The following is a 14,407-nucleotide window of genomic DNA, read 5'->3' as shown; positions in this document are numbered from 1 at the left end:
TTTTATTAATTTTGGGGTAATTTTTGGGATTTTTGGGAGGAGAGGAGTTTTTCTCAAAGATTAGTTAAATTTAGAGAAATAAGAAATATTGGAGATTTAATGTGATTTTATAATTAGAATTGTGAGGTTTAAAATTGGTAGACGGACACCAGTTAGTCCCCCTGACAAAATGGAGTGCTCTTGCGTTGGGGTCAACTGTCTGGTGGTGTTTCAACAACAATTTTCTTGCTCCTTTACTTTCTTTAAACCTCCTAAAAATTCACATGTACCCCCGCCTTATATAGCTTAACACTGATGGTAGGACTTAAGGTGGCTACGTCATGAAAACCGGATACGTGGATACAACAAGCAAATCTTGTAAAACCGGTCGTTCATGGATCTTTCTACGTACACCCTTCAATTTATTAGCCTTGGTCACGCACATGAATGCAAACTTAGGCCCGAGCATTTACAGGGTAGTTTCCATAGCACATTTATTTAGATTTTACAGCGTAATTGTTGCTGTTTAATTGTTTTTAATATTTTCTTCAAATTTAAATGTTCTTTTGAAGAGTTAATTCAATAAATTTTCTTTTGTTTTGCGTTTAGCCTCGAGGGAAGCTGGGGCTGGTAGTCACGTGACCAGTGCATTGAATAATAGGCAACGTGAAGCTCTCTTTTGACGAAGTGTGCTCAGACAAATGTCATCAGGAATATGAGGTAATTTACCCGTTCAGTTCACTTATTTCACCTTGATACGTTGCTGTTCGTTAGATAACAAATTTATCTTGTTATAGGCAAAAGATGGTCGTGAATTTGCGGCGAATTTCGCCTAGCGCTTCGTGTGATTTTTCCGCGGAATCGTACATTTCAGGAGGTTATTAACTGCCAAACGTGACCATTTAAGCATATCTTCCGAGAGTTTGTTCTGATAAATTTACATAGCAGAGTTGTTACATATTTGTCTGCCCTCGTATGCCTCTCGGATCTTCTGTGGTGTCTCTGATTTTCGTTTCGGGTGGAAAATCGAGTCATCAGATATTGTTATAAACACAACGGGTTCTGTCAACTCGGCCGGTTTCAAAGTTTCGTTACACAATATTTTTATAGATGTCTCATATAAGATGTATTTGGACTAGTTGAGGCGTTCGTTAAAATTCAACTTTCCAAACGAAGTTTTGCATATTTTCTTTCTCCGAATATACAATACTATAAAACCTGATTTTAAAAGCAAAGCTTAATTCTTTAAGAAAGGATTCGCCTCGTGTCAAAATGAAATATCAACTCAAAAGAATTGGACATGAAATTATAATATAAAATACCGATATCGTTAATTTACTGTACTGAATACGGCACTGGAATCTTTGCTTCACATCCAAAAAAATATTCTAACCATCATCGTAAATTAGTGTAATAAGTACATTTTTATTTGCTGTAGGAAGTTCACAAATCGTTATTTTAGTGTATCAAGACCGTCTATCAAAACTTTTCTTATCCGTGAATTTCAGCACATACAACGCGTTACAATGAATTGTCGAAATTTCACCAAGCGCGACAGACAACTTACATTAATTCGGAGCGTTGCTGTATTTCGCTTATAAATTATTGTACTAGCAAAATACATCCATGACAAAAAGGATCCGTATTTTATAGCAGCCGTCGATGACGGAACCGAAAACAGAAGGAATGTCAGTCTGCTGCACTGAATAGAACATAAAACAGCTCTGAAAAAAAAATCAAATAAACTGGCTAAAATCGTCACAGCTTGCGGTATGTTTGGTGTATTCGTTGCCCACGCTTTTCTAGAATTGCCGGCGACGAATGAATTCTAAACTTAGAGCTTAAGCTGCAAGACACGTTGGCTGCAAATGCATAAAAGCGGACTAAATGTAGTTGACTAGTTTTCCACTAGTGCAGGGCAAACTATCCGCTAGCGAACTTCTTCGTTAATCAGGAAGCTGTAAAGACGTACGATGAAAATTCTTTTTTAAGTTTTGGCACAATTTTAACCATTTATTTTTGTGAGTGATATTATATGATTTAAATAGTACTGACGTGCAGTCCAAAGTTTGCAAAAGTTGCTTCGCCTTACGAACGCATCAAAACGCGAGACCTGCCTCCTCGTTGAAGCCTTTGCGCGACCTTTTTCATTTTTAAAAAATTTTCATTCTTCGGCTGCGATACTCTTTACGTTCCTATACGTATTCTATCTGACAGAATTACATCTAAAAGACATCTGAGGGTCGATTTTAGCTGAGTTGACTCACATGAGAGTTTTTTCAACTCTCATCGACTATCATCAACTCGAACCTAGCGAGAACGAGAGTCCGTCAAACTCTTATCGACTCACGTGAAAATTTGAGCACGTTCAAAGTCGATGAGAGCGCATGAGAGTCGATGAGAGTGTATGAGATAGGTCCATGCGAAACGAGAGTGAGAGTTTGAACTCTCATCGTCGTTTGGTCCGGGCTTAGCTCGTGATTCTAAATTCTATTTGATCGACTTGTTCTAAACATCCCACATGAGATAAAAACAATTTCTGTCGCTGAAACAACGTTTGCGATGCTACTGCACAGTAATTTTCAGAGAGTTGTTTCAACTCCAAAAGTGGAGTTAAAATTTTAGGTTAAAAATAACTCCTTTTTAAGGGTTATTTTAACTCCTTCATTTAACTCCCATTTTGGTGTTAAAATAACTCTACTAGAGGAGTTTTTTTAACTCTACAAAAGGAGTTATTTAAACTCTATATGGGAGTTAATGTAACTCTAAAAGTGGAGTTAAAAATAACTCATTTTTGGGGTTATTTTAACTCCAATTTTGGGGTTAAATTAACTCTAGTGGGGAGTCACTGTAACTCCAAAAGTGGAGTTAAACATTTAGGTTAAAAATAACTCCTTTTTAAGGGTCATTTTAACTCCCAAATTTTACTCCAATTTTGGAGTTGTAATAGCTCCAACAAGGGAGTCACTTCAACTCTACTTCATCAAAGAAAAGAGTTATTTTGACTCCATAATCAGGGTTACAGTTACTCTGTTACCAGAGTTAAAGTAACTCAGGTGCATTCGCCCTATTTAGTAAAGCAACATCACACAAATTGACTGTTAACTTTTACATCTTTAATTCAGTCATTGTTCATTTTCTTATTTGGACATGAGTTTAATACACTGTACATAATTTGTATTAAAAATGACAATAATGTAAATTTCTACTATTGATATCAATAAATAAAGAATCTACAAGTATGTATAATGAAAACATTTTATTAAATACTAACAATTCTCTTAAAATTCGAGCTCATACAACATGTATGATAATACATCAAAATTCAATCTGTTCATTTGAACTGCCACAGGTTTACAATTTAATTTTCATGAACAGGAACAAGATTGCATAAACCATGGTTAACAGGAAAATATTATATGCATTTATTTTTCAGGAAGCAAACTCTTCCATCTAAATCAGACCCACTGGCAATCAAAATCTAAAGTACATTTTAAAAACACAATCAATAAAAAGTATAAAATTGGCATAACATAAAATTATCATTCCTAACTTATTTATCTGCAGCTTTTCCCTTGTTGGCCAGCTTGTGTTGGTATTTTTCTGTAAAGATAAAACAGAACTTTTAGAGTTGTAGAAAGTTAACAGAAATTGCAGTTATGTACCAGCCATCAAGGTCTGACAGAACAGAAGCCTAAGTAATGAAGTCCATAATATTTTAACATTTAAAACAATGTGGTCACTCATTTGGACACAAGCTTTAAGATCTGGCAAAAATGCCAACACTCGCTTAGTGTACCAAATATCAAGATCTCACATCGTGGAGCCCTGAATAAATTCTAATATACATGTCATCTCACCCACTGTAAGTGTGGATTTTTAATGTTACATTGCATAGTCAAAATGGCTGAAGGCCCTCTAGTTAAAAAGTGAATGCTGCTTTCATTAAAACAGAGCAGCTTCCAGTCTGAAAAGATTTGAATGTTAAAAAAGCTTCATTCATTCATCCATACCTGTAGCTACCATTTTAAAACCAAACTGTTAATTAATTTTTAGATGAAGGTTGAAACTTACCCTAACAGGTAAATAAATACCAGGATTGCTTGCATTACCCTCCAATACAATGAGTATCTGAAAAAAGATTAAAAATAAAGTTTTTGGGTTACAGAACAATATTATTGATGGTCCACTCAGGCCCCACTGACATGGAAAGAGGATGATCCTAGCACTAGGATCATCAGAGCGAATGTTCGAAGTGCTAGGATCATCCTACCTCTCAGACAGGTTGATACGTGTGCAAGGATGATCCTAGCACCAGGGCCAAATGCAACCTTTTACCGGTATTTGTAAACTAAAAGCTAAAAACACATTGCATAATATTGTGCTCAGATGATTCGAGTCCATGTACTAGGATAATCTTATTTTTACATAGCAAGAGGATGGTTCTGGTGCTACCTTCATGTAGGAACATCCTCATTAAATTAAAATGGGGTCTCAGTTCTGTGAGCTACTATTCACATAAAGAAACTTAATATTACAGCTCAAGTGGTGCAAGGTGTTTACATGTATGCACATGAAACTGCAAATTATGGAAGAGAAGCTATCCAAATTTTGTGTTGGGATTCAGAGATACATGTATCAATGCAAAACATAAAATTGCAAACATGTATTAGTGCCACCAAAAAAACTATTTATTAGTGCAACAGTCAATGTAGATGATAAGTCAATTCAATTCGCATACTCAGCTAACATGTAAGGTTTATATGTTTTCCATCCAGTGATTTCTTTGATTTTTCTATTAGCCCTTAAATTTAGTCAGTAACAAATCCTTTGCATATCTTCAGTTAACAATTTACTAAATATGCAAACTGACAAAAATTATTGAATATCAGATAATCAGAATCAGCAGAATCCATCACTCTAAATTTTGCCATGTACAACTAACGCACATGCAGTTTGTTTTCGCCTGTATACAACTGTAGTCAGATTTTGGTCCGTAGCATACAATCCCGATTTCTTGAACCCTCGGTTTATCGAAATTCCCGACTTTCCGAAACTATTTTCTTTCCCTTGTATAGTACATCTCTGTTATTTAACCCTCGATTATTTAACGCAATTTTAGTTCCTTCGGGAGGTTCGAGCGGGGTTCGAGTAAGGGATTCTACTGGATTGACTTGATAATACAACCGCCTCGTTTTAGATCTTTTAAGCGCTAACATCAATTAAGCTTACCTTTTACGAAGTTATCAATCCACAAGGCTGTAAAATGCATCTTTTTGAAGGTGACTTATCGATTAAAAACTACCTTACGATGACTCAACCGTGCGTCGATGAAACGTTACCTGAAAATGGCGGCCGAATATTTCAAATCCGTTGCCGAGTAGGCCCGGAACGAATCACGTGGTCTGTAAAAATTATTAATTGAAAGCAGACTTCCGGTCGCGCCAGTTCGCGCCCGACTTTCCGCAATTCTATCGTGTTTCGCTTATGAACGAAGCAATCCTACGGTTGAAAAATTCTTGGATTGCAAGCAAAAGGTTCCTTTAGACAAAACACTGGGATTCCAAACAGAAGGCTCTTTAGATTCCATTAAATTTATGCGCGGAGCGCGCGACTCGCTGGGCATGTTCCCCGGGGGGGGGGACTCGCATATGAAAGTGACGGGGATGCTCGTCGTCTCGCTTAGGGGTGTAAATTTCGGACTTTCGGTCTCGCTTAGGGTGTTCTGGGAAAAAACGCCCAAAACGCCAATATTTTTAGCCATAATGGTCTCGTTTAGGGTTACACACGAAGAAATATACAAATATAAACTCCATTCTTAGTTTTTTGGTATCTTTTAGGGGTCAAGAAAGGCTTGAGCCACACCCAGATTGGTCTCTTTTAGGGGTTCTTTTCAAAATTTCCGACGAGCATCCCCGTCCGTTTCATATGGGAGTCCCCCCCCCCCCCCGGGGCATGTTCTAAGCTTGTTCAGATCAGGACTCGTGTGGAGTTAGGTATACCGACGACATTTGCGTGTCAGTGATGCAACTAAATGAGTAGAGGCTTTGGGGTTTATAAATAAAGTCTCCCTGCAAGCGGAGTTGAAGTAACTCCACGAAAATAATTCTTAAACTGGAGTTTTAACTCTTCCTAGAGAGTTAAAATCACTCCACAATTACTCCCTAAGGGGAGTTATAATAACACCTTAAAAATGACTCCAAAAGAGGAGTTCATTTAACTCCTCTTGCGGAGTTAAATTGGAATTTAACTCCATGAAGGAGTTACATTTAACTCCGGAATCAGAGTTGTAATAACTCCCCACAGTGTAACTCCAATTAAGGAGTTAATTAACTCCCCTATTGGGGCGAATTACTCTTTTTTTGGAGTTAAAATTACTCCTTTAGGAGTTAAAATAACTCCATAAAAAATAACTCCACCTTGAGGAGTTAGTTTAACCCCTTTACAGGAGTTAAAATAACTCTGAAAATTACTGTGTGCTTTGTAAATTAATGTAGTGAATAGAACAGTCTCGTTCCTCGTCAATATCAAAGGAGCTTAAAAAACAAGTAACTTCGCTGAATTTATTAAACGTGCGAAAATGAATTTTGCAACTGACGTGTACATTAGCGCTGAGCGATCTCAATGTTTCGGTTTTTTTTTCTCTTTCTTCTGGTGGAAAGGTTTCGGTCAGCCCTGGTTTCCGGAGTCAGATAAAAACTTATCATCAGAAATGTTCCTCGACAATTAAAAATTGCATTGCAGTTAATGTTAAACTGAAAATATCGGGCACTCGCGGCAGTTTAAATTCTCGACTAAGAAAAATAATGGAATAGTTATATTCGAACCTTAAACTTGCTCTCAAGAAACGTTATGTTGCAAGTAAAATTTCGAGTTTATCTGACGACTTTATAGCTGTCAGATCACTGTGCTATTTGCATAGCATTTCCAAAATGTTTCAAATTGCCTTATTGACAGTTTGCATCCGTTTTTCAGTTTTCCGCTTTCAGCATAACTTAACTAAGACGGAGGTCAACCCAGGAAGTCGTCAATTTCTTCGTTGGAGTACGTAGCAGACAACACGCGACTCACTTCAGTGGCGTCAGTTTTGTCGCACTAATATGTCCCTACTCAAGATGCCCCTCGAACAGCTAAACCCTCACATTATGTGTGTGTTATGTGCTGGGTATCTGGTGGATGCTACAACGATTATTGAATGCCTGCATTCTTGTAAGTTATTTATACTTAGCGATTTAGAAATGTTCCTGTTTATACGTTTTAATCACGAGCGCCGGAGACTGTTTCGAAGTTTCTAGCCTAAAATGGGTCAAAATGGTCGCTCACAAATGCGTAGCGAAGCAAGGAAAGGTTTGCTTACGAGTAAAATTAAACAGGCTGGCTTATTTCTTTGAAGGTTATCTTAAATATTAGTTTTTACTGTGGTTATATAAATGCAATTTAACTATAGCTCAGTCTAGCTTCAAACCGCAAAGAATCTCGGCTGGTTAATAGCTGAGAAACAGAGTTCAACTATGTCCAAATTATGATATCAACGAATAAGGTATTATTATCCTATGTATTTCCAACTGTTGGCTGGTTGTAAAGTTCACGCTTAGATTTGTTTTGAAAAGGAAGAGCTACTTGAGATCCTATATATGATAATGTAGCTGAGTGCAATTTACATAGCTCGTTTAATTTAATTTTCTAAGTCTCCCGGATTTTTCCTGTATATTGTTTTACTTCGGATAATCTCGCATAACATATTTTTCTGTTTTATCTTACAATTCCCACAACAAATCAAACGTATCCGTTCAACTTTCAAAGCCGGAGGGAGTTTGTTTACAATCGTTTACACGCTTGTACACAATGGCGTGAAATCTCACGTTTTATTATCCGATTTCCTGCAGTTTGTCGCAGCTGTATCGTGAAGTATCTTCAAACATCCTACCACTGTCCCGTCTGTGATGCCGAAGTACACAAGACTAAACCTCTGCTGCATATAAGGTGAGTATTAGGAAGAAATCATTCCCCGCTAGCTCAGAGGCTTTTGTTCCTCTTTCAGTCGACACGATCAGAAATGTATGCAAATTTGAAAGAGATTGCTCCTATTATGTTTATTCAAATATTGTCGAGAACGTTGGGACGTGAATTTGTTATTGGCCGTTTTCACCATAGTTAGTTAGTAGTAGTAGTACATAGTTAGTAGAGGGGACCCTCTACTAACTATGTTTTCACAGAAAAAACGGATAATAAAGGCGACTGGATTATTAGTCCAAAAGAAAACCGATTAATCGTTGTCTTTGCACTAGACATCAGACAGATCACTCGGGAAACCTGTCGCTTCGCCCACAAGTTAACACAAACACAGTCGATTTATCTATTTTAAATGATTTTCTCGTCTAATGTGAAAACGGAACGAACATGTACACAATTTAAGACGAAAAACTTGGATTATTGCATTGTAATCGTCCTGTTTTCGCTCTTAAGACAGTGTGAAAAACGACCATCGAAAATTCCGTAAAATTTCAGTTATAAACTTCCCCTACCTCCGAAAAGAAGCGGGACAATTGCAGTAAGGCTGCACCTAAATTCTTAAAATGACTTTTGTGTTACTGAACGCAGCATCCTCAACTAACTTTTAATTCCTTTATTTTCTCTCACTTTGCCCTGTCAGACCCGACCGACCTCTTCAAGACATTGTCAACAAACTTGTTCCAGGTTTAGTGTACGGTAAGTAATACAAGAAACGAAAAAATCTGCAATCACCTTTTTACCGAAAAAAGGCAGTCATTTTCCTTGCCAGTTTAAAGGACTATGTGCCCGACTTCAGTACGCGCTCCAAAAAAAATAAGAAAGAAAAGAAAAGATCGCCTGAATGATAAGCGTGCTTTGAATCGCTTTTCAAAAACAGAACACCGAGGAACTTCGTACAAATGAACTGCCAATACTTAATTAAGGCTGGTTCTCATATGATCGTCCCAATCGTTTCTATCGCATCGATCGTTTTCGAATACTGAGACGATCGTAGGCGATCGAAGCGATTGGAAGTGATCAGGAGGTTCCCATTGATCGCCCCGATCGTCTGGTATATGCAAATTGCCTGGTCAAAGCCTAGGTCCGAAACAATTCTTTTGGCGCCAAACTCAACAAAATGGAACGAGTTACAAAAACCTCGTGCGTGCGTCAGATAAATCAATATTCGAAGTAAAAAATGTAATGTAATAAACAAAATAAAATCATGATCTTTTCTTTGTTCCCCTTGGTATTCATTTCCCGCGGTGGTTTTTTTCCTCCGATTCGCTATTGGCAGCCTTCTATGCAAGAACAAACCTCGTGGCCTCCTATCCTCTCGTTGCCGTTTTACGGCGAAGGGAGGAAAATTCAGGGAGGCAAAACGGATACGTAGTTATGGGTAATATTGATGCACCATGGGACAGTTTGGATCACTTCGATCGTCTTCCTCTGCGAAAGTAGTTCTCATATAATCGTTCGCGATCGCCGCGGTCTGCCACCAATCGCCTAGATAGAACACGGGCGATCGAAGTGATCGTGACCGCCCCAATCGTCGCAGACGTTAGCGATCGTCTTTGTAATGTTCTCATATAATCGCCCCGATCGCAAGCAAACATTTTGAAGCGACAGAGGCGATAGAAACGATCGGGGCGATCATATGAGAACCAACCTTTTATAAGCAAGGACGATTCACACGAACGTGACACTAGACAGTAAAAAAACTGATAAATTCTTGGCCGGCGCATCTGATCCCGCGCTAATCCCGCCAGCTACGCAGGCTAGGGTGCATTTCCCCCCCCCCCCCCCCACCCACATACAATCAGTGAACGATGGTCTTATAGAAATGTCTCATGTTTAATTTCAGACGAACTCAGTCGCCGTAAGGAATTCGAAGAAAAGGAAGAAAAAGAAAACACTACAAACAACGGTAAGAAAAAAAGGTTTGATGCTTTCTGAATGAGCAGAAATTGTGTGCGTCTTTACATGAAACAACTGACAAGTAAATAAGTCAATTATCGACCAACTAAGCGTACAGCAACGAAATTCTGAACTCGTCTGCAAGTAACTGATAATTGTAGACTGTTCAATTGAAGGTCAGCAAGCCAATTGTTGTATAATTTAAGAAAGCTCGAGCCAAAAGGCCCCTAGCTTTCCCTACCGACCCTTGCCTCTGACCCTCCTAGATCAATATCAAAATCGCATATTCAAAAACAACACGGTTTGTTTTATGATCCTCACAGATGAAACTGAAAAAGTAAACACTGAAACCCAAGCAAAAAACAGCGCTGAGGTGAAGATGGATGACCCTATTTTTATCACACTGGAATATTACAGGTTTGTACAGTCTGTTCTATGTTTTTTTTACACCGGTGCACTGATCAAATTGAAAACGTTCCCCCAAAACAATATTTCAGTGTAGTCTTTCGAAATTTATTCTGCCGTCTATGGCATAAGCAGTCAAGTTCGGCATATAAAAGGCATTCTTTCAGCCCTGCCGAATCCTCCCCACACGGTTTTTCTTGGGTCAGGTTTGTAGGTATTTGCCCAAGGGTCTCTTTTAACACTAAGGGCCTGTTTACATGATTCCGGATGCTTTCATTCCGGACGGTCATCCATCCCCATATTTTCTCTTTCTTTTCGTCCGGCGGGTCTCCGGTGGTTCTTCCGTCCTGAGTTTCGCTGGTGACATTTCATTCTGGTTTCATGTAAACAACGATCCTGATGAAACCGCATCTCCCGCATCGGGGCCACAGTGATTCAGCGGAACAGCAACTGTTTAGCCCAAAGAAGCATCTCTATGGTCGAATTGCTCGTTAAAATTGCATATATGACCATTAATGGGCACAATAACATGATTGCGCGAAACATGCGCCACCTTTTTTTCCCGCGCCGCGCACGTGAAATGCCTAGGTTGAACAGTTCGAACAGCTCTATCATTGATGCGTCGAACTTCATCCGGAACGAGTTTCGTCGTTCATGTAAACAGGCCCTAAGTCTGGGAATCTCCCCATGAAAAAAAAATGGTGAATTAATAGCTAGGCAAGGCTGATCATTATCCTGTTAGATTATATCGGGTGAAACCTGGTGGATTATTTTTGAAGTACTTTGTAATTTTTTTAGCCAATAAAAATCAACTTTGGCTGGAAGATAGCCGGACGGAGGGCACTGTAATTTTGCTGTATTCTCCAATAACAATTTTACGTTCAGTTCGTCATTTTTGTTTTGTTTTGTTATAATTCTTAGGAGAAAAAGAAACTGGAATGAGCGACAGGTTAGTAAACTCAATACCACTCTCTGGTTGACTCACTGGTTGATCTTTGTTCGTTTTTGTCCTGCTTTCACGAAGTGAATATAATCGCACATTGGGGCTATTTAGGGAAGGACCATATAACTTTTCACTTATGTCCAGGATTGAACGAAGGTATTGTTTAATGAGTACTTCATGTTTGACTGTGTTATTTGACGTTTCCATATTACTTCATATTTAACAAAATTTGGTGTGTTTTGGTGAATTTTTATTAATAAGGACACTTTGTGATGCCTGTCATGAGGAACGTGCATCTCATTAGCGTTCAATCCTGGACATATCTGTAACTTTTGAGGGAAAGGGGTTGGGTTTTTACTTCTAAGTAAGAATTTTTTTCGGCAATGGAACTTGCAAAAATTTATTTACCAACAGAACCAAAAAAATTTCCCTTGCTTACTTGTGCACGAATTTTTTCCTCTTAATTTTCTTGTGCAAGAACTTTTTCTTCGTAATTGACCATTGACCATAGCGTTTTCAAAGAACATAAGCTGGATTAAAAATTTTGATTTTGATTGCAAACAGAACTTCAGTAAAAGCGATTGGGTTATAAAGTGTGAAAATTTTCTGTCTTCAGATCTTCCCGACTCGTTATCTCCGATGTCCATCTGCAGTGACTGTTAATGTCTTGAAGAAATTCCTTGTCATGAAGTTCGCCATTCCTGATACACAGCAGGTAATACTGCTTCGACCGACCGACCAACGAACAACCGATCGATCGACCGATCGACCGAACGAACTACCGATCGATCGACCGACGAACGAACGAACGAATGAACGACATTTACTAATGCATTAGCTTTTTTAAGAAAAGACTCTGTGCATGATTTCATTTTAGCCTTGAATACCTGGCCATTTTTTTTTGTTTCAGGCTGAACTCGTGCGTTCTGATGAACTCCTCGACGATTCACTCACAATGAAAGAAGTTTCTCAAATATACGGACTCTATTCGAAAGTAAGAGAGATTTTAGCCTAACTCTCCATGTGACGATTTTTTTCAAGTGCAGATTGCCTCATTCAGTTACGTTATTTGTGTTTGCTGTGATCGTTCAGAGTGGTTTTAGTCACAACAAAGTGGTCTAATTAACTTACTGTATATTCAAGACGAATTCCGCTCAAGGTTCGAGCAATATGTGCAAAAACTAATTACCAAAAATCTACTCATCCTGTTTGAAAAATCTCACTGTAATTCACTTCTCTAATTGACCCCGCTATTAAATTCTAAACCATTCCTGAGGAATTTAATGTCAAACCTAGTTTTGTCTTGAACTGGCGTAAAACGTCCATTTTAACTAAAATATGGATAATTTTAAATTCGCTTTTCTCTCGCGGGGTCAGCTTGAGAGCTAAAATTTCGATAGGTTCTTCTTTTACTGTATTATAACGGTGCCCATGCTGTGAGGTCTTTTTGGTAACGTTAGTTTTGCCCTTACTGGTAGAATATTCAGCGGAAACCGTCTTAAAATATTTTCAATTCTCTTGCAGTCTTTCCTAGATCTACAATACTCTTTCTTGGACGCATGCGACAAGGATACCAAAACAAGCAAAGAGAGCGTGGGTGAAGCACCGCAAAAGAAATTGAAAACCTGTAAAGAAGAGAAAAGTGAAACAAAAGAAAACGAGAGTTGTGCGGTAATAAAAACCGAGCCAATTGATGTGGAAGAGAAAGAAAAACTTCCTGAGCTGCCCGAATGTGCGTCAAACGCCGAACAACATTTTCAAACATGTGCGGACATTTCGCCAACATTTCCAGAGACTCCGCCAAGTTTTGAAATCGACCCCGGCGAGCAAGAGCTTGCTCTCGTGTGAAACAGCAAGTTGGCTGCTTTTGTACACTTCCTAGGGAGGGGTGGGACGAGGACACTGTGAGGACAGTGCAGTTCTTATACAGGCCTTGCCAAGAACTTCTTAAAGTTTGCGAGCTTGTCTCTGCCAATGTGACCACCGAGCGTAGACAATCGCTCTTGTCTCTGATTGGTTACTCCTCAGGTAAATTTTAAAAGATGAAGAGCGCGAACTGAAAGTGGATATCGAACATTCAGCGACAGAAGTACTATCCAGCAATGGGCACTTTGCAGCTAACGATCATATGGTACAAAACGACACCTTGCTTGAGGGCAAGCTACGCGCCGGGACATTCAAAACAAAGTGACTCTAACGAACTCCCGGGGGGGGGCCGAAAGCGAGGGAGGGGAGAGCAAGAAAAAAAAATTCTAAAGCAGTTATGCTTGACTTTCCTTTGTTTTGAATGTCCTAGAACGAAGCTTGCAAAAAACCCCCCCCAAAAAAAAAACCCCCCCCCCCGCTCCAGCATGGCGGAATTTGTACCCGTATGACCGTAAGCTGCAAAGGGCCCATTCAGGCGTATTTTGAGCGAGCGAGTGAGCGCCATCTTGTACTCGGAAAACTAGGAAAGCTTGGGGTAAGTGGTTAAAAGCGACCTAACTCTCTACGTTTTGCGATTCCAAGATGGCGACCAGAAATGCGAACAGAACGCTCTGACACCAAAATCACCTGCAGCGCAAACAACGGAAGTACAAAAAGTGATTTCGCTCATTTCTCAAGTGAAAATAAAGACCATGTGTCAGAGGTTCTTTCTGCAAAGCGCGTAGAGCAGTTTGAACTCTCGCAGTTTTGAAGGCGTTTATGGCAGAATTTGTCAATTTGTGAGCAACTGAAGATGAGTGAATTCACTTTTTCAACTTCCGCCACAAAGTCCAAATTTTGCTCGATGTTTCCCCGGAGTTTCTCTTCGAACCCCAGGCATGAGATTTATTGAGTTTGCACAGAAACTCATAAGGACGGAACGCGCCCCACGACATTTTCTAGACCATTTGAAACACAAAAATCGCGACTGCTACACGAGAACACCAACAAATGTTTGCGGCGGCTGTCACCTACGCCGTTAATTTCGTACAGAAAGTAAGAAATACATTAAGGTATCGAAGCGAAGTTCTCCAGGGTTGAAAACAAAAAATCTAGAGAAAACAAATACTCCACTTGTTCAAAGATTGCGCCATCGAGCGCGGCTAGCGCGCGCTGTGAGTAATCCAAATATATATTTGATTGGTTAAATGTTTCTCGGATTTTCCAAATGTACTTAGTGTAACGAATGTGCAAACGCTTTGTACA

General features: G+C 39.1%; 1 protein-coding gene and 1 long non-coding RNA gene across 2 annotated transcripts; one reads left to right on the top strand and one right to left on the bottom strand.

Annotated features, from left to right (window-relative positions):
- Positions 1-580: 580 nt before the first annotated feature.
- On the top strand, positions 581-13,431 carry LOC144661539 (polycomb complex protein BMI-1-A-like). Its single transcript, XM_078522345.1, has 10 exons — positions 581-699; positions 6,955-7,188; positions 7,866-7,962; positions 8,633-8,688; positions 9,836-9,898; positions 10,212-10,305; positions 11,215-11,242; positions 11,853-11,951; positions 12,147-12,230; positions 12,761-13,431. Exons 2-10 carry the CDS (start codon positions 7,080-7,082, stop codon positions 13,082-13,084), a joined length of 954 nt encoding a protein of 317 aa, XP_078378471.1. The 5' UTR covers positions 581-699; positions 6,955-7,079; the 3' UTR covers positions 13,085-13,431.
- LOC144659878 (uncharacterized) lies at positions 3,250-5,345 on the bottom strand. Its single transcript, XR_013571980.1, has 3 exons — positions 5,212-5,345; positions 4,054-4,110; positions 3,250-3,582 (listed from the first exon to the last, which is right to left on the bottom strand). It is a non-coding gene; the product is annotated as an uncharacterized LOC144659878 (long non-coding RNA).
- Positions 13,432-14,407: the final 976 nt, after the last annotated feature.

The sequence above is a fragment of the Oculina patagonica genome, chromosome 7, assembly GCF_052425735.1.
Source record: "Oculina patagonica isolate OP01 chromosome 7, crgOcupat, whole genome shotgun sequence".
Taxonomy (NCBI): domain Eukaryota; kingdom Metazoa; phylum Cnidaria; class Anthozoa; order Scleractinia; family Oculinidae; genus Oculina; species Oculina patagonica.
Note: the sequence above shows the minus strand (reverse complement) of the source record. Positions and strands in the feature narration are given on the sequence as shown.